This window comes from Capsicum annuum, chromosome 6 (genome assembly GCF_002878395.1).
Source record: "Capsicum annuum cultivar UCD-10X-F1 chromosome 6, UCD10Xv1.1, whole genome shotgun sequence".
Lineage (NCBI taxonomy): Eukaryota > Viridiplantae > Streptophyta > Magnoliopsida > Solanales > Solanaceae > Capsicum > Capsicum annuum.
The window spans coordinates 223890293-223908761 of record NC_061116.1 but is presented as its reverse complement, the minus strand read 5'-3'; the positions used below and the strand labels follow the sequence as shown (position 1 = coordinate 223908761).

General features: G+C 33.7%; 2 protein-coding genes across 3 annotated transcripts; both read right to left on the bottom strand.

Annotated features, from left to right (window-relative positions):
* Positions 1–6910: 6910 nt before the first annotated feature.
* LOC107875469 (phosphoinositide phospholipase C 2) lies at positions 6911–10967 on the bottom strand. Of its 2 annotated transcripts, XM_016722201.2 has the most exons (9): positions 10512–10956; positions 9451–9647; positions 9209–9350; positions 8895–9089; positions 8567–8781; positions 8233–8350; positions 7970–8122; positions 7733–7819; positions 6911–7395 (listed from the first exon to the last, which is right to left on the bottom strand). In XM_016722201.2, exons 1-9 carry the CDS (start codon positions 10815–10817, stop codon positions 7087–7089), a joined length of 1722 nt encoding a protein of 573 aa, XP_016577687.2. In that variant the 5' UTR covers positions 10818–10956; the 3' UTR covers positions 6911–7086. The 2 variants fall into 2 exon arrangements, with proteins under 2 accessions (XP_016577687.2, XP_016577688.2); XM_016722202.2 differs by lacking the exons at positions 9209–9350; positions 9451–9647 and having other exon boundaries at positions 10512–10967.
* A 5243-nt stretch (positions 10968–16210) lies between these two features.
* On the bottom strand, positions 16211–17820 carry LOC107875470 (probable pyridoxal 5'-phosphate synthase subunit PDX1). The gene has a single exon (XM_016722203.2). The coding sequence runs from the start codon at positions 17360–17362 to the stop codon at positions 16433–16435; it is 930 nt and encodes a 309-aa protein (XP_016577689.1). The 5' UTR covers positions 17363–17820; the 3' UTR covers positions 16211–16432.
* Positions 17821–18469: the final 649 nt, after the last annotated feature.

Below are 18469 nucleotides of genomic sequence, written 5' to 3'. Positions count from 1 at the left end.
TCAATCCATGGGTTTTAACCCAATCCCCCTCGACGATTCAAAGACCATTTTCCTTGTCAAACCCTTGGTCATAAGATCCGTCAAATTTCTTTAGGATCTTACATATTCCTAGAAAATAACACCATGTTTCAACAATTGTTTAACTGCACCATATCTGATACGAATATGTCTTTTTTTACCATTGTATATACTATTTTTAGCAATCTCAATTGCTGCCTGTGAGTCACAATGTAAAGAGACTGGAGACACTTGTCTTCCCCATAAAGGCACATCTGTTAAAAGATTTCTCAGCCACTCAGCTTCTTGCCCTGCCAACTCGAGAACAATGAATTTAGATTCCATGGTAGAACGTGCTTTAGAAGTCTTCTTTGAAGACTTCCATAAAATAGCACATGCACCCAAAGTAAACACATAGTCACTGGTAGAGCTAACTTCATCATTGTCAGTCACCCAGTTTGCATCACAAACCTTCTAAAACGGCAACAAATTTATTAAAATACAAACACCAATCCATAGTACCTCTCTCAAATACCTAAACAAGCGATGAAAAGTATTTCAGTGTTCACTACTGGATTATGAGTATATCTACTCAATCTACTAACAACATAAGATATATCAGGCTGAGTATAGTTTATGAGAAACATTACACTCCCAATTATTTTAGCATATTCAATTTGAGAAACAGAAGAATCTTTATTTTTTTTCAAGTGTATGCTAGAATCATAAGGAGTTCTCACTGAAATTGCATCAAAATAATCAAACCTTTTCAACATATTTTCAATATAATGAGACTGACACAAAGAGAAACTATTAACACTTCTTTTGATTTTAATCTCTAAAATCATATCAGCTTCTCCAGGGGCTTTCATTTCAAATTTAGAAAATAAAAATTTCTTAGTCTCATTTACAACATTCATATTATGGACAAAGATTAACATGTCATTCACATATAAATATATAATCACACAATTCGATCCTATTATTTTATAATAAACACAGGTATCAGATGAATTAACAATAAAGTCATTATTCATTAATGTGAAATTAAATTTTTCATACCACTGCTTAGGTGTCTGCTTAAGTCCATATAAGGACTTTTTTAATTTGCATACTTTATCCTCTTGTCCTGGGACCACAAAACCCTCAGGTTGAGCCATATAGACCTCTTTCTCTAAATCATCATTTTAAAATGCAGTTTTGACATCCATTTGGTGTACCACTAAACTGTGAATAGCAGCTAGAGCAATAAGAGTTCTAGTGGTCGCTATTTTAGTCATAGGAGAATAAATATCAAAATAATCAACATCTTTTTTTGGTTAAAATCTCTAATCACAAGTCTAGCCTTATATTTATTAATTGTACCATCAGGCCTCAATTTCTTACTAAATATCAATGTGCTACTTATGAGTTTACAACATTTAGACAAATCATGCAAGTCCCATGTATGATTAGAGACTATAGAGTCTAATTCACTTTTAATAGCCTCTTTCCTAAACATTGCATCTATTGAACTAATTGCTTCATCATAAGTTTTAGGATATTCTTCTATTAAGTAGATAGACATTAATTCCTCATTTAAAGTATCAATATCAAAAACCCCAGTTAAGAAGGTGGTGATAAAATCAGAATCAAAACTAGTCCCAGTTCTACGTCTTTTACTCCTTCTAAGTTCATTTTCATGCTCATTAGCATTAACATCAGAAGCAGGCATAACATGAGTGATAACAGACATAGATACAGAAGTATTATTTTGCACATCACTAGGCATATCATTTTTCAATGGAAAAATATGCTCAAAAAATTCTGCATCTCTAGATTCACAAATAGAATAATCATTTAATGACATAAATCTATATGCAACATTATTTTGAGAATAACCAATAAAGACAGTGTCAAAAGTCTTAGAGCCTACATTTACCTGTCTAAAATCATGTATACCAACCTTATTCAAACACCTCCACACTTTCAAAAATTTCAGGTTAGGAGCAAATCCTTTCCACAATTCATATGAGGTCCTGTCTTACTTTTTATGAGGGACTCTATTAAGAATATAACATGCAGATAAGACAGTCCCCCCCCCCCCCCCCCATATAATCAAGTAGACCCGAGCTCAAAAGCATAGAATTCATCATTTTCTTAAGTGTTTTATTCTTTCGTTCGGCTACACCATTTTGTTGGGGAGTATAGGAAGCACTAAACTCATGGATAATACAAATTTCTCTCACAAAAATCTTCTAGAATTTTAGTACTATATTCACGCCCCTATCAGATCTAAATCTTTTGATTTTCCTGTCTAATTGATTTTCTACTTCTATTTTGAAATTTAAAAATATGCTTTCAGCCTCATATCTAGACTTAAGAAGGCATACCTTAGTGTACCTAGAATAGTAATCATCAAAAGTAAAATAATACTTCTTTCCACCTTTACTAAGAGTGTTCTTAAAATCTGCTAAGTCTGAATGTACTAGTTAAAGCAATTCGATCTTTCTACTAGTAACATATTTAAAAGATTTTTTGACATACTTTGCTTCTACACACACATGACATTTAGAAATATCATCAATATTTACTATAGGAATTAATTCCATTTTTCTAAGTCTTTTAATAGAAGCAATATTAACATGACCTAGTCTACCATGCCATAAATTAATAGACTCAGCAATATAAGTAGAATTAGGATTATTAGCAATCTTTTGATCAATATTTAGTACAAATAGGCTCCCACTAAGGTATTCCTTCCCAACAAAGTTTCCTCCACAAGAAATAATTATTTTTTCAGCTTCAAAAATAAGTTTAAGGCCTACTTTGTTGAGAAGTGCTCTAAAAACTAAGTTTCTATGGAGCTAGGAAACATATAGAACATTGTTCAAGGATAATATTTTTTCAGGAGTTAAATTAAGTAAAAAAATTTCTTTACCCAAAACTTCAGCAGTAGTGGAGTTACCCATGTAGACACACTCTCCATCGGTGGATTCCTCAAAGTCATGGAATAACTCTTCGTTGGCGTAGAAATGCCTTGAAGTCCCTGTGTCCTACACCTACTCAGTCTTGTTAGACACCAAGTTCGTCTCCACGACTACTGCCGTAATCACTTCATCACCCTCAGCAAGATAAACTTGGACATTATTTTGTTTTCCCTGTTTTGAGTTTTGCAAACTATCCCATATTTTTTTTTAGTAGATTTATAAGTAACAAGTAAATCAAAAAAAATATTAATCATATGACTCAATAAATGCCTTCTAGCATTTATTTTATCCTTTTTAATCTTCTTTTTATCAAATTCATCAACAATCATAGTAGTATTAGAACCAATAATGATGTTAGAACCATCATTAAATAAAACATAATCAACTTCTAATTGTTCTAAGAAAATAAAAAGTTTTTGTGACCAACTTTTAAAATTATTTCGTCCAATGGCTCAATTTTTGAAAAACCAAGAAAAGTTTTGTTCAAAAAATAGTCATTTATCAATATTGTATGTAAGGAAATCACTTTCAAATTGTTTAAAAAAATGCTACAATATTGATGTTCGAACTGAAATTATTAATAGTTAGACAATAGTTGTCACAAATACTGTGTCGTGGCAAGCCATTGCCTTGAAAGCAATTTCGGTCCGACTCCGGTGCAAATTCTTCTAGCCGGTCGCTCCCCAAGGTTCCACAGTTACTTCGAAATACGTGCACTCGTGGCTGGAAGTTTGGAGGTTGCCCAAACCAATTACCCAAAAATTGTCAAAGAATAGGAAGCCAAGATTACGGTAGAGAATTGATGAAGGGGAGAGAGTATTTTATTTTCTATGTTTTCTTACATCTTTAGTTCTCAAATGATACTCCTTAAATAGTTATACCATTTACGTTTCATCCATCAAAAGAGTGAATGAAGACAAACAGAGTTAATGTACATAAATTAACATTACTCTTAAATTAATGACAAAGTCATAATGTCTAGTAACTTTCAAGACTTGTGAATGTCTCTTTATTAATCGTCATTTAAATGAATATATATTTATGAAGTAGTAACTCTCCCATCCTATATGACTTACGAATGTTTACACATATTTATTACATAGAGTTAAAAGAGTTTTAATCTTTGCATTAATTAAAAAGGAATTATCCTTCATATTCTATTAAGCAAGAGCTTCATATTAACTTGTTAACAATTGAGCAACATATGGAATATTTCTCAACGAGATAGAACTTCTTGTCAGTTGAGAATGTTCACTTTCTCAGAGTTTTTATATTCTTTAAAAAATAAAGAGTAAATACATAAAGACCCCTTTAATTTTATTCGAGTTTTACAAAAAGATACCTAAACTTTAACTTCGTACTATTATCCCACGATTCTTCTTTATTTCGTTGTAAATACATCATTTTGACCCTTTGCGTGTATACACGCGCCACAGACGCCTGAAAGGGCTCAAATTTGACTTTTTTGACCAATTAAAAGTTGTCACGTGTAAATAATTAGTATATAATTTATATTCTGTTTAAAAAAATTAATATTTATTTTCTTTTTAAAATTAACCCGTACCCCTCTCTCCTCACCCCACCCACCCACCATTTCTTCTTCAACAGTATGTCACTATTAAAGCTCCTCCACTAAAGCTTCATTGAAGTTTTTTTTTTTTTTTAAACATATCATTAAAGCTCCATTTTGCAGTTAAATCATATCATTTAACTACTCACCACTTCTTTTTTTTTTTTTGTTTGGTAAATAAGCATTTTATATCACCAATAAGATATTTACAAAGTTCTAAACAGGGTCAGACCCCTTGTTTCTCATATATGTAACAAAAACTATACTATCTCTAAGACATCACCTATCAGCTAGGGAATCTGATCTAGTAGTAACTAATCAAGACTTTCCAACCAACATTACAAAGTAAACCTTATATCAGGTGGTTTTTTTCACAGTACTGCAGCTTGCTGTTATAGAGGGCCTTCCCATTTCCTGTAAGTTTTGCTCTGAATATGGACATAGATAACAGTTTTCTTGCAAACTTGATCTTCATTATAGCTGCCCTATTGGAATCAGATAGAGTTCCTAGTTCTCCATATTATATTGATCACAATTCCAAATGCACTACTGATGATGGAGCTTTTGGCTGATCTTCCTTTTGTTTGTTTGGCCACCCACTCTACTTCAGTGTTCCAGTCTCCCACATTCTTCTGCACACCCATCCATAGCAGCAGTCTTCTCCATAAACTTCTAGTGACATTGCACTCCATGTACAGATGATCATGAGTCTCATTAGCACTTCGACATAGTACACATTCAATAGGTACTTGTATTACAATTTTCGCTAGTCTTTCACTGTAGGTAGTCTATACTGTAGGGCTAGACATAGAGTGAATTTGTGTTTGGGGTGTATACATGGGTGTATTGCAATGCTTCTCCAAGGAACTTTTGGGTACTGAGCTGACATAGCATCATAAAGCTTTCTGATCATGAACTTGGAGCCTTTGACACATGCTGCTAGCCCAGTCTGTAAGTTCCTTGTAATCTTGGGGCCTTCATGACCTGCTCTCTTGACTCAATGATCTTCCGGGTGGCCCAAGTAGCATTTTTCAGGCTTATACAATGTCTTCTTCAACACCATTAAAGCTCTTCCATTGAAGTTTTTTTGTTTTTTAAATCATATCATTAAAGCTCTATTTTGCAGTTTAATCAAATCATTTAACTATCTTTAAAACTGAATTCAATCATAAAATTATTTTTTGAAGTGGTTTGAACAAAAAAAAAATGGGCGGAGAGATGTTGACAGAGGGGGGAGGGAGTTGGGGGGTTAGATGGAGATGCTGACGGGGTGGGAGTGCTGGATGCGGGGAGGGGGTGGGTGGGATAGGGTGGGGTAGGGTGGTGTTGCTGGATGGGGTGGATTGGGGGTGATAAATTAAATAAAAAAAAAATTATTAAAAAAGAAAATATGAAATTAAATATATTTAACACGTGGTAGCACCTGATTGGTGCGTGTATTCACTCTCTTTGTTGTGACTGAAATTCAGCGAAAAATAGTGTATTTGTAATGGATTAAGTAACAATCGCGGGGTAATAGGTCAAATTCAAAGTTTAAGCGTCTTTTTGAAAATCTCGAACAAGATTAGTGGGGTTTTTATGTATTTTCTCAAAAAATGAAGCCAAAATTTGAAAGATCACTCCTTCTTATGGACCTACGTACTCTTGCAAACCACTCAAACTTTTCGTATCTAGCCTACACTCTTTCCCTTCAACTTCATGTTTACTATCGGTGTTACGAACGGACAACAATAAGCAATATGATAAGCCAAAGAAAAAAACAAGATTAACACACACAGATTTATATGGAAATCCTTGACGAAAAAAACACGGATGGAGGAGGAGGAATTCACTATAATGGAGAGGAATGCAATGAGGAGATGATAGTCTCAATGACGTATATAAACCCGTCCAAAAACAATCCACTAAATGCACTTATAAAATACGTGCGCACAAATAAATCCCAAGTACAAAAACATACAAGTGCGGTCCGATCTCTCCGCTACCACCACAAACCTCACAAAAAATCACAAACATGGGTCGCACTGCGAACTTTTCAGGGCCGGATCAACAAAATTCAGGTCACAAACTCTAACAACCGGTCTCTCAAAAAAGAAATTACACTGCATTCTGTAAAATACTTGTATTCAGACTTAGCCTTCATTATGTTGTTACATCGATATATATATATATATATATGAGTGTCTTGGAGAATAAGACTCCAAAGTCATTACTGCTAAGGACTACTATCTTAAAACAACTACACGACTCATTCAAGTAAAGTCCTAGTCATAAACAACTATACACAAATAGACGTTGGCTCGAACACCTATCGTTACATTAACCTTACACATTCACCTTAATCCTTATGGACCAAATGTTACAATGCTAAAAAGGCACAAATATGTTGCTGCTAATATATGCTAGAAATCCAAGAATTCTTTACACTGGCAATGTTTAATGATAACTAAAATCCTTATCTCAGCATTATTTACTGATCTATATGTACTCTTTGCTTTGCTATGCCATACATACATTAACTTCCAACTTTACAGATTGCAATTGAGAAGATTAATAAGTGAAGTCGAAACGCATGAGAAGCTTTACAGATCTGTATACATTTCCTCTGTGATCATACAAAGGAACACATCGAATCCCAGTCCTCAGCTCGGAAAGAGGCAAACATGTTTGTCCTGCAAATTCATCTTCACCAGATGGATCATAATCCTTAACATCAATCCGAAGCAATGCTAGTTCTGGAACACGAATTGGGAATATGAATTCCTCGTCATCATGATTCCATATTGGTACCCATTGATCGTTCACTCTTTCTGTTTTACGCATCTTGCGAGCATCCGCAGGTACTCCTGCCATTCCAACCTGCATGAATCATCTCAACTTTGTCAATGCAAACGATAATATAAACTGCTCACGATATGCAGAATATAATTAGTGACCTAGAAAAGAAATATATTAGGCAACTTGATATGGTTATTGTACTGTTAGAGTGGGTAAAAAGTCCCACATATATTGGGGAATGGACTGGTAGTTTGCTTATATGAACTTGGCTAATCCTCACCTCTTGAGCTAGCTTTTGAGGTTGAGTTAGCCCAAGGTCCATTTCTTGATATGGGTCCATCCAGAAAAGTTCTTCACAATGTTTGTGTACTAAATGATATGATATATAGTATAAAAATTCGCAATTGAAATAGCTTACCCTGACATAGAAGTCTGGAGGGGAACAATAATCGAAGTGTCTAAAATGGAAGTCTGCACGCCAACCTTCTCCCATGTATATCTTTACCTGTTTATTATCAACAACATGAATATTACACATGAAATGAAACTTATAGTAGTATTAGTATATGTTATTGCAGATGCAAAAGGGAAAGGAAATAAAACTGCTGTATTTACGTGACTAATTAGTAACCAATGCATGTTGAAGTTTATGAACCTTGAGAGTTTTCTTTACTGGCAACGCCATGGAATTGAAAACTTCGTCACATGCTCCATCTCCCCTTAGTAAAAATTCTGGCTTTTTCACGTAGCCACAGCCTCCATTAGCTCGAAAAAATCCTTGCATCATCCATAGGTACTTATCGTATCCCTGTTAAGGTTGTAATTAACAATATAATCTTGACCCTTCCTATTCAAAATTCCTTTAATTTTTTCGCATTTGAAGGAAATTAATATGTCAATTAAGTTTGCGTACTGGACCTGCATATTAAATGCAACCATCTGTGCTCCACGCATCCATGCAATTAGAGGATCATAGTTTGATGATTTAATGCGTGTACCCTTTGGGTACACCCTTAGGATATTTCGTTGTGTAAATCTGAATTACATATGGAAATATTATTTCATAAATTCATGGATTAGCAGGGTTAGAATTGAAAGAGAAAAAAAAAAACTTGGTCGTCACAAAGGTTAAGCTTTTAGATAAGATAATCCCATATTTACACTCAGATACCGTGTTGAGGCATAATATAATTTGATGAAACAAGTAGTAGTAAGGAAAGAGCTACAATAGAGCTGAAGATTTTATATTTACCGGATAAGTTGATGGCTATGTTCAATAACACCTACGGTGTTTTCAAGAGCTTGTTCATTCATGCTAAGCCGTCCGACTTTACTAGAACTTCCATGGCTCCCAAAATTTTCCATACCACCTTTGTGCTTTGCGGCATGGATTGCAATCAAATCTCTATATTTGGGAACTTCATCCTGATCTTCGTTTTCATCTCCCTCCTCTACTTGTACTTGCTCCTGGAGATACCAAAGTGTGCTTTGTATAATATATGTATAAAAGTTAAAGTCCAAAGAAAATAATCTTGCAAAACAAGAGCAAGAAAATAATATAGGAAGAGAGGAAATAAAACCTGAGTAAGAGTGTCACGTCCATTCTCCGAATGCCCTGTGTGCGGTGAAAACTTACTGTCTGATTCTGCAGGGTTATCTTTTGGTGGTGGTTTCGTCGAAATTAAGATATTTCTCATTAATTCTTTTGGTGAAGGAAACTTGTCCATTTCTGATTTTGGGGTGAACAACATGGATTGAAATGTGTTCTTAACCATCTGCATTTTTAAGAGGTGCGCAAAAAATCTTAAAAACTAATGTATGAACCTGATGTAACCAAATTAAGAATTGAAATCTTGCAGCGAGCTATGCATATAGATTTATCGGTTAATATGACCTGCGCGACTTTTTCTTGAAGGTGTGGGCAAGGATGAAGGTGGTCTTCAAAAGTGATTATAACAGGATATTCAGAAGCAGTGAAGGCTTCCTCTTTTATGACTTTCAGACATTTGCCTAGTTTAACCGGCGTTGTCAATGTCCTGCAATTTAAATTTATCGATCGAGTTACTCAGTGTACTTGCTGGTGGGAGATAACAGGTATTCGGTGAATTTTTTACTATGAGTTAGTGAGATAGTTACCCTCCGTGACGAACATGGATATCATCTTTGGTGGTATTAGGCCAAAGGTCCAATTCAATTACTCTAACTCCTTTCTTTAGGGCCTTCTTAATTGGTTCAGTACTGGAATCACTACTGAGCTGGTTTCCAGTTAAGTATGAGTTATGGCCTGTGTATATATAATAATGGGCTAATGGAGCATCCATGTTTTGGTGGACCTGAAGAACCCAATAGATAAAGGGTTTAAAAAGCTTCATATCGAATGAAACATGCATTGTCTATTAGTGTTAAAATGAGATTGAAAGTGTAATGAAGGAAATATTTGAGGAAGACTGAGTATTAATTATCATACAATCATAGTAAGCAAATAGGAAATAAGAAATAATATGAGGATTTTCACAAGGTTCGACCAGGCCTGTATTTTCGTAGCAAAAACAAATTGAGCTTTCCAATTTCCATTATGGAAAAGAAATACACTAGAGAAAATGTTTTTGTTTCCACCTGAACTATACACAAAATTTCTGAGGCACATTCGAACTTTAAAATGGTCCTATTACCCCCTAAACTAATTAAAACCGTATTTTTGGTAACCTTAGTGTCTACGTGGCACATACGTGTGCCTACGTGGACCTTCAGTGTGTTGAGTCATTGATGTGCTACGTAGGCACTAAGATTGTCAAAAATACGATTTTAATTAGTTCAAGGGTAATAGGACCCTCCTAAAGTTCGAGTGTGTCTCATAAATTTCGTGTATAGTTCAGAAGGAAAACAGAGCATTTTCCCAATACACTGTCAAAGAACCTCAATTACAATCAAGAAATACACTATAAAAGAACCTCAATTACAATCCTTTTATATTATTCAAGATGTTTTGCAAACCTAACGACCTAAGTGACCAAGAAAATACAAAAAAAAGAAGAAACTGACAAAATTCGGATTTACGGAGTTCAAAATACAAACAACAGAAACAAATTGTGAGAATCAATAGCCAGAAAATAGTTAAAAGTGTGACAAAAGTTCAAAATTTAATGGGAATTTTTGTTACCTCTCAAGCTGAAATTGACATAATTAATTTTAAATACCTTAAACTGATGAGCATGGTTATTATCACCAATAAGATATTTAAAGAAAGCTTCAAGATTCAATCCCCTTCTATGGACGACATTTAGATGCCTGAGGCTATTGAATATATTTTGGGCCTTTTTTGTAACATCAACCTCCTTCTGTTCTTTCTCTAGAAAAGAAATTAAATGATCCATACTCATAATTCCTTTTGTTGAGTATGATTCAAATACTTCTTTAATATCTTCATGCACTTCACCTCCCCTCAGTTTGAATACTCTGGACCAGCAGAAGCAAACCTTGAAATGTTCCTTACCATTGGACATTATTATTTTTCTCAAACTGAGCAAAAGTAATTTCAATTATTACTTTCACAAATTTATTGTATACAACTTTGTTTAATGTTCAATTTATATGTAGGAATATTAGCAACATGTGTGCTCGTGATATGCATGCTGGAATATTAATTAGAAAACGTTGGGTTTCCATATTCTGAGGATTGCTTAGGAATATAGTGTCTGTTTCATAGAAGAATATATTAAGCCTACACGAAAAGTGATGCTTGTAACTATCAGAAACTTTAGTAAATTGCAAGAGGAAGAGCAAGTTACCTTTCTTGATTGGAATAGGTAAAGAAAATTCCCCCCAGCGAAACAACAAGATTAAAAAGAGAGCACTAGATTTCTAACTTGTCACCTAAACAATTTTTGAGCCACCTTTACGCTACTTTAAGATTGTAATTTTGTCAAGCAGTCCAACCAAAAAATTCAAAAAATGCATGCATGTATAATTGTTTATATATATACACACACAAATATATATATATATATATATATATATATATATATATATACTAGAAGTGCAAGGCCCGTGTCAGCACGGACCCAACTGTAGAACATGTGGATTGCAAGTTTTAAGTTTTAGGATTTATCTTGGAGTAGAAAGTTTGAGCAATAGAATATTTTCATTAGTATGATTGAGCTGAGGGGATCACAATTGAAAACTTTTTTTTAACCTTCTTGTTGAATTTTGTGATAAGGAATATAAAAAAAAAAGGCGTAAATCTGATGAAATAGCTTAAATCAAATATCCAGCACATTATTGATTTTCAATATCGCAATGATTAAGAATCATGTAAACTTACCCGATAAAGAGAATACACACCTTAAATTTGCTATTGTTTTGTTTAATTATTAATTTTAGCACAAGAAAAAAGTGTTATTTTTTAATAGAGAAGGAAGAGTTGAGATTTTCTTTTCTTTATTTTATTTTTAAAACAGAGAAATGTTAATGAATATTGAGGAGCTGTAAAAAGTTAAGAAAGATGGCTACACATATTTGATAGAAAATTTGCTAATGTTAAGAAAGTGTGAAGTGTTTGATAGCAAATTTGTGATAGATATACGTTTTTTGTACTTAAATTTACTTTATTTATATTTAAATTAGTTGGTAAAATCTTTTTGCAAATAATCTTTATACTTCTTTTCTTTAATTTCTTTAAAATATAGTAATAAAATTTACTTATACTTTATTTTTCTCACACTTTACTACATACATTTTATCCTCTTTAAATTTCATTATGTCATTTTACCCTCTTTAAACATCACTGTACATTAAAATCACGATTGAAACAGCTGAAGCAGAAATCAGTCAATTTTGAAAAAAAAATTTGTTAATTATTGTTATTTACAGTATTTTTTATTTCATTTTCAAGTAATATATGTTGCTTTATATCTTCTTCTGTCCCATCCCAATTTATGTGGCACGAATATAATTTTGATAGTTAATCAAATATTTTATGTTGACATATTATTTGGTTATTCTTATTTTTCTAATACATAAATGACTTATAATAAGGAGTGATATAGTGAAATCACCATTCGAAAGACGAAAATTTAATTTAAAATATTCAGAGCTAATTTCGAATTTTATGTCTATTTTATTTTTCATTAAATATTATTTGGTTTATTAATACTTAGATGACACATAATAATTAATTAAGAGCGATTGATTATGTTATTACTATAAAAATTAATATAATTTTATCATATCCAACAGTAATCATCGATAATTCACCGAAATGGTATATTAATTAAATACGGAATGCTATATTTGCATATGGAAAATATAATATTATTAAACATTATTGGATAGTGCATTATATTTATCTTTCATAATAATAAAATTTTACTATATATTTTTCTTTATTTTTTTTTAACTTGATACATATTGACTCAACACAAATTCTAAGAAAATATTCATTAGAAATTTATTTTATTAAATTAAATTTATTAATTTTGTACTTTAAAAATTTAAAGTTAAGTTTAAATATTAATATTTCTATATAAGAAAAAAAAATTTAAATTTAAATTTACTAAAATAAATAAATAAATAAATAAATAAAAAAGATTAATTTCTATATAAAATTCAATTAAAATAATAAAATTTATTTATTTTAAATATTTAGTTGCAATTAATTAAGATAATTTTTTATTTTGTCATGATTTATGCTGCATCGATAAAATTTTGACAGTTGAATTGAACTTTTATCTATTTTTAAAAAAGTATTTTAACTTGTTAATTATTGTGATTTATAATATTTTTTACGTAATTAAAAGAAGAGCGACAAAAAAAAACTAAAAAGAAAAAACTAAAAAAAAAAAGAAATAGAAAAAAAGTCAAGTTGATATGATATAGAAGTTTTAAGTTTTTGACTTAGGAGTTAAAAGTGAGTTGAAACCATTTTTACCCCATTCATATTTGACCAAATTCATATTTACCCATATTTATATGGGGGGATTGCAATCCAAATTTACTCTTTTTTGCCTCACGCTGACGCAGCCGTAGATCGGGCGGTCCTTTTTACATAACACTCTATTATGATTTGCAGTACTTTTTCTTTTATCTCAATTTATGTGGCATTGGTAAAATAATGAGAGTCAATAAATTTTTATATGTCTTTTAAATATTTTATGTTATTAATTATTGTGATCTGTGGTAACAAATTAGTTTTGAACATGATAGCCAATTAAATAAAAAAAAATATTTTCAATATGTAGTTATAGTTAATTAATATAAATTAATAGAATATATTAAATATTTAAACCATTATGATGAAATAATAAAATTATTATAGATTGGGATATGATATGTAATTAAATGGGAGTAAAAGAATATTTTGGTAATTGGATAAGAGGTGGTCTATATAATAGAAAAGAAAAGAAATATATGATATCTTGTTCTTATCCTATTTCCGCAGTATAATCGTTTCCTCCCATGGAATGTTTGCCCCAAAGTCACCTCCATCAAGCATAACATGCAATTCTGAATGTAGGTCATAGGCATAAGTTCCAAGTACAGTAAGTTAATTTGCTACTACAATCACATGATCATTTCTTGATAACCTGATTCTGTTCGCGAATGTTAGTGTTACTTTTCTTGATTTCCAAGATTGTGATTTAAGTGACATTTCAAATTAACTCTCGAGGATTGAAAAGAAAACACCCTCGACGATGAACATGTTGGTTGCACCTTCCAGCATCTGGTGTACATGTGGGGTTCCATTAGATTAACGTACGTATATTGCTAAACAGGGAGGCGAAAGTATGAAAAACAAACATTGGTGACCTATGATATGATTATTGTTTAATCTTATTTCATACCATAACAGATACCTAGCACTAGTCATTGTTTCACGAGGAGTATAGAGGACCAACCTGGAAATTCTCTTCTAGACAGTCTTTCATGTTGGGTTTTGTTCTAAGGTCTTACCTTTCAGTTTGCATCCTCTTAACACACTAGGCCTATGAGCCTAATCTATGATTGGAATCAGGTTAAACATGAAGAAGATTGTTTCAGAATATAAAGTCCAGCATTGGCCCAGTAAAATTTTCATTAAGATCACTCTATTCATATCAAAATTTTGAATCAGATACCACGACTCTTGCTTTGAGACAAAGAAGTTAGTGGATTTCGACAAGGAAATTCAAAAAGGTGCTCTGCCTTACTCCAGTAGTTTACAGCATAAACAACAACAAAGGAGCAGTTGTGTTGTATTAGTTGGTGCACCACTGGAGTTCTTTTCAAGTTCAACTGTACTTTTAGCCCTACTTGCACTCTTCTCTGTCTGCTCCAAGGTATAGATGTCTCAAAGGGACAACATAGGGAGGACAAAACATATATGGTTTCTCGTGCCCCTTGTGTCCATGGAAGGACAGGCAATCCACTTTTTACGCCCCATGCAAAATATAGCTGATCCGCAACACATGTCCAGAAGCTGAGGGTGAAAATATAGCATATTTGTTCAAGACAATTCACAATTAAACTGCTAAATAGCCCCTCTGTAGAGCATAGACATCTATGCTACAAAGTCATTTCGACACAAATTAGCAACATGCCGTTGCTCAAGGCCGGTCAACAACCTCCTCGCATGGAGACTAGCATAACCAGGATACAAGAAATTCACACACTGCGCGGACATTTTCACCGTCGAAAATTGATTGTAGATCTGGTCAACAAGTCCAAACTCACCGCCGTAAATTGGCACAAACAATACGCTCATATCCCCAGCGCATCTTTCACGACAATAAATCATATATAAAGAAATCGCCCCAATTCATTGAATCAAAATATAAACATGGCAGAAACCAACTCTAACAAAGAAAGAAACAAGCTATCTCACGGGTATGGTCATTGGAGTCATTGCTTGTTCACAACCTAGAATACCAATAGCAACCCGATTTCTTTATCTAGAGAATCAATCGCAAGAAGCTGAAAAGAAGTGAACAGTGAAACAATACCAACATGAACAGAACAAGGTCATAATCAGCACAGACAATCTACATCTATCGACTATCAGCACTAACGGAAGGCAGACCAGTCCCAGCATATGAGTACACCCACTACCTCAAACTTGGACTAGGTGTATTACAACCGCCAAATTAGTTGGAGTTGAACATACTAATTTTTATGCCCATTCCAATCCATAAACACTGCAATCAAACTTAAAAGACCACACTCCAACCATACTTAAAAGGCTCCTGTCAAATACCAAACCTAATGTAAGACTACACGGGTTGGGCCCGTTCGAGACACCCCCAACTTGACACCCTTAGGTAAGAGTGCCAATTAGAATTAACCTTAATCCACGTTCGTTGTTTTGTCTATAAAGATACATCCATTATAGTCGTTTGGTTTGAAAATGGTTAACCTGGGATAACTAATACCGGGATTAGTTATCCCGGGACTAAGGGGAAAATGGTGGAATAAGTTATCCCGGGTTGGATTAATCCCTCTAACCAAACAAAGGAAAATGTGTTCTTTTACTTTATCCCGGGATAACCATTTTCAAACCAAACGACCCTTAGATTTATGAAATCAATACATATATAGAGTGGGGGAGCTAGAATTTCCACCAAGAGAGTTCAAAACATGAAAAAGTAAATACAAAGAAGTCGAAAAAGGTTCAACATCTACTATACATAAACATAACAGATAAATTTAACCACGTATAAACCGTGTAATTTTTCGTTGAAGATGAACCTCCTTGGCCCTACCTAGCTCCGCCTCCACATATATATGAACATCTGTGTGGGTTGGGGCAATCAAATCTTTTAGCGATTAAGTATATATACTATCAACAAATGCCTCCAGATTCCCATCTGGTTACTACCATAGCAAGCTAAACGATATAAATTCCACACATTTTCAGAAATCTGCATAGTTGAATATCCAAATGCATATAACTGAATGAATCTAGGTATCCCATTCCAAGGATTTATAACAACTGACCATAAAACCAAAACTAAAATATACGGACGAACATATCGAAGAGAGTATAACATATGCTCATCCAACGACAAGATGAGGCTCATTAAACCTCAAAACTGTAAACATTCGAAACAAAATAAAGACTTTCTACTAAACTTACAACCATAGCCTTTCACTCAGAACGATTAGCATACCTCTCCACCTTATCATCAAGATTAATACCAACCATTGCCTCACCAAGCCCACAGCTAATTTCAGCCAACAATTGTGGGTCACTGTAATGAGTAACAGCTTGAACAATAGCACGTCCTCTCTTTGCAGGGTCACCACTCTTGAAAATCCCCGAACCAACGAACACCCCATCACATCCCAACTGCATCATAAGCGCTGCATCTGCTGGTGTCGCCACCCCACCTGCTGCAAAGTGGACAACGGGAAGCCTTCCAAGTTGCTTCGTCTGCATCACCAGATCATATGGTGCCTGAATCTTCTTAGCGAAAGTGAAAACCTCATCATCATCCATGTTGCGGAGCACCCTGATATCACCCATCACAGAACGCACGTGACGAACAGCCTCAATAATGTTCCCAGTACCCGCTTCCCCTTTGGTACGAATCATCGCTGCGCCTTCACGGATACGGCGTAGAGCCTCACCAAGGTTACGGCAGCCACATACAAAAGGGATACGGAAATTGTGCTTGTTAATATGATTCTCATCATCCGCCAAGGTTAACACCTCCGATTCATCAACGTAATCAATCCCAATAGCCTCAAGTATCTGCGCCTCCACAAAATGCCCAATTCTAGCCTTCGCCATAACCGGAATAGTAACAGCCCGTTTGATTTCTTTGATAAGTTGAGGATCCGACATACGTGCAACGCCGCCTTGAGCGCGTATATCAGCAGGGACGCGCTCAAGAGCCATGACAGCGCACGCGCCGGCCTCCTCGGCTATCCGAGCCTGCTCAGCATTAACGACGTCCATTATAACGCCGCCACGAAGCATCTGAGCAAGACCCACTTTTACGGAAAACGGGGATTGCTTAGTTGTTTCCGTTAAAGCACCATTTCCGTAAACTGTTACAACGCCACTTCCGGCCATAACGGAATTCTCTGTGTGTGTGTGTGTGTGTGTGTGTGTGTGTGAAGGGAGAAATGAGAAGAAGATAGATAGGGAAGAAAAGGCGGTGGAAGAGAATTGGGATTTTGTGTCTGAGGATGTATACTTTTTTATAGGAATATAAGAACTACTTATTTTACTGTAATATATTTAATTCCTCACAAAATCCTTCATTATTTATACACCAAACAAAATCTTTGGAAATGAAAAATACACTAAAAAATTAAACATATTTCACTATCAGTCCACTTTTTCTTTGTTTGTTTGTGATAAACAATTTTTCTGCCGGTGGTTGGAATTTATTTTACGTCCTTAGTCCCCTTTGATTTTGATCCAACACATAATTCAAGAAAGAACATAATATTTAAATAGTTTCAAATTAAAAATAGGTAAAAGATATCAATTATCTTTTAATTTTGTAAATTTAAAGATATCATATGAAAAAATAAATAGCAAATTATCAAAATAATATATTTTTAAACAAATTAAATAAAAAGATAAATAAATTAAAATGATAGAGTAGTTAAGATTCATTTGAGTTGACGGAATATTAAAAATATGTTAACGAATGTATAATTTTATGTTGCTTTTGCTGCAGCAGTAGTCTCATTCTTATAGTTTTTGCCTTCATATCTATCACTCGATTACCATATTATTTTTTCTTGTAGGCTCTACACTACTTTTTTTATTAATTGCTATGTTTTTTTATTAATTGTGTCAAGAGATCTTTGGCTCAAATTCAACAAATTTAAGTACAAAATGATGGTCTAAGTGCACTCTAACCTTACTATACTTCACTTGTGAAAATTCACTTTTTTTTTTTTTGGTTTCTCAAGATATCCCACAGGCAGCCATAAGAGTAATCTTTCGTTCCTCGGTCAGCGCACTAAGCAGTAGAAAACTGTCCACAGAGTTCTCTCTATTCACCAGAGGTGGGGATTGAACGTTGTTGTGGAAATTCACTTGAGTAAGTTATTGTTGATTAAAAAAATCTTAATACACTAAAAAGAAATAACATAAAACGTCACAAAATCTAAACATTAGCCACAAATCACATGTTCTTCAGGTAAAATAATTTCATTTGCTTTC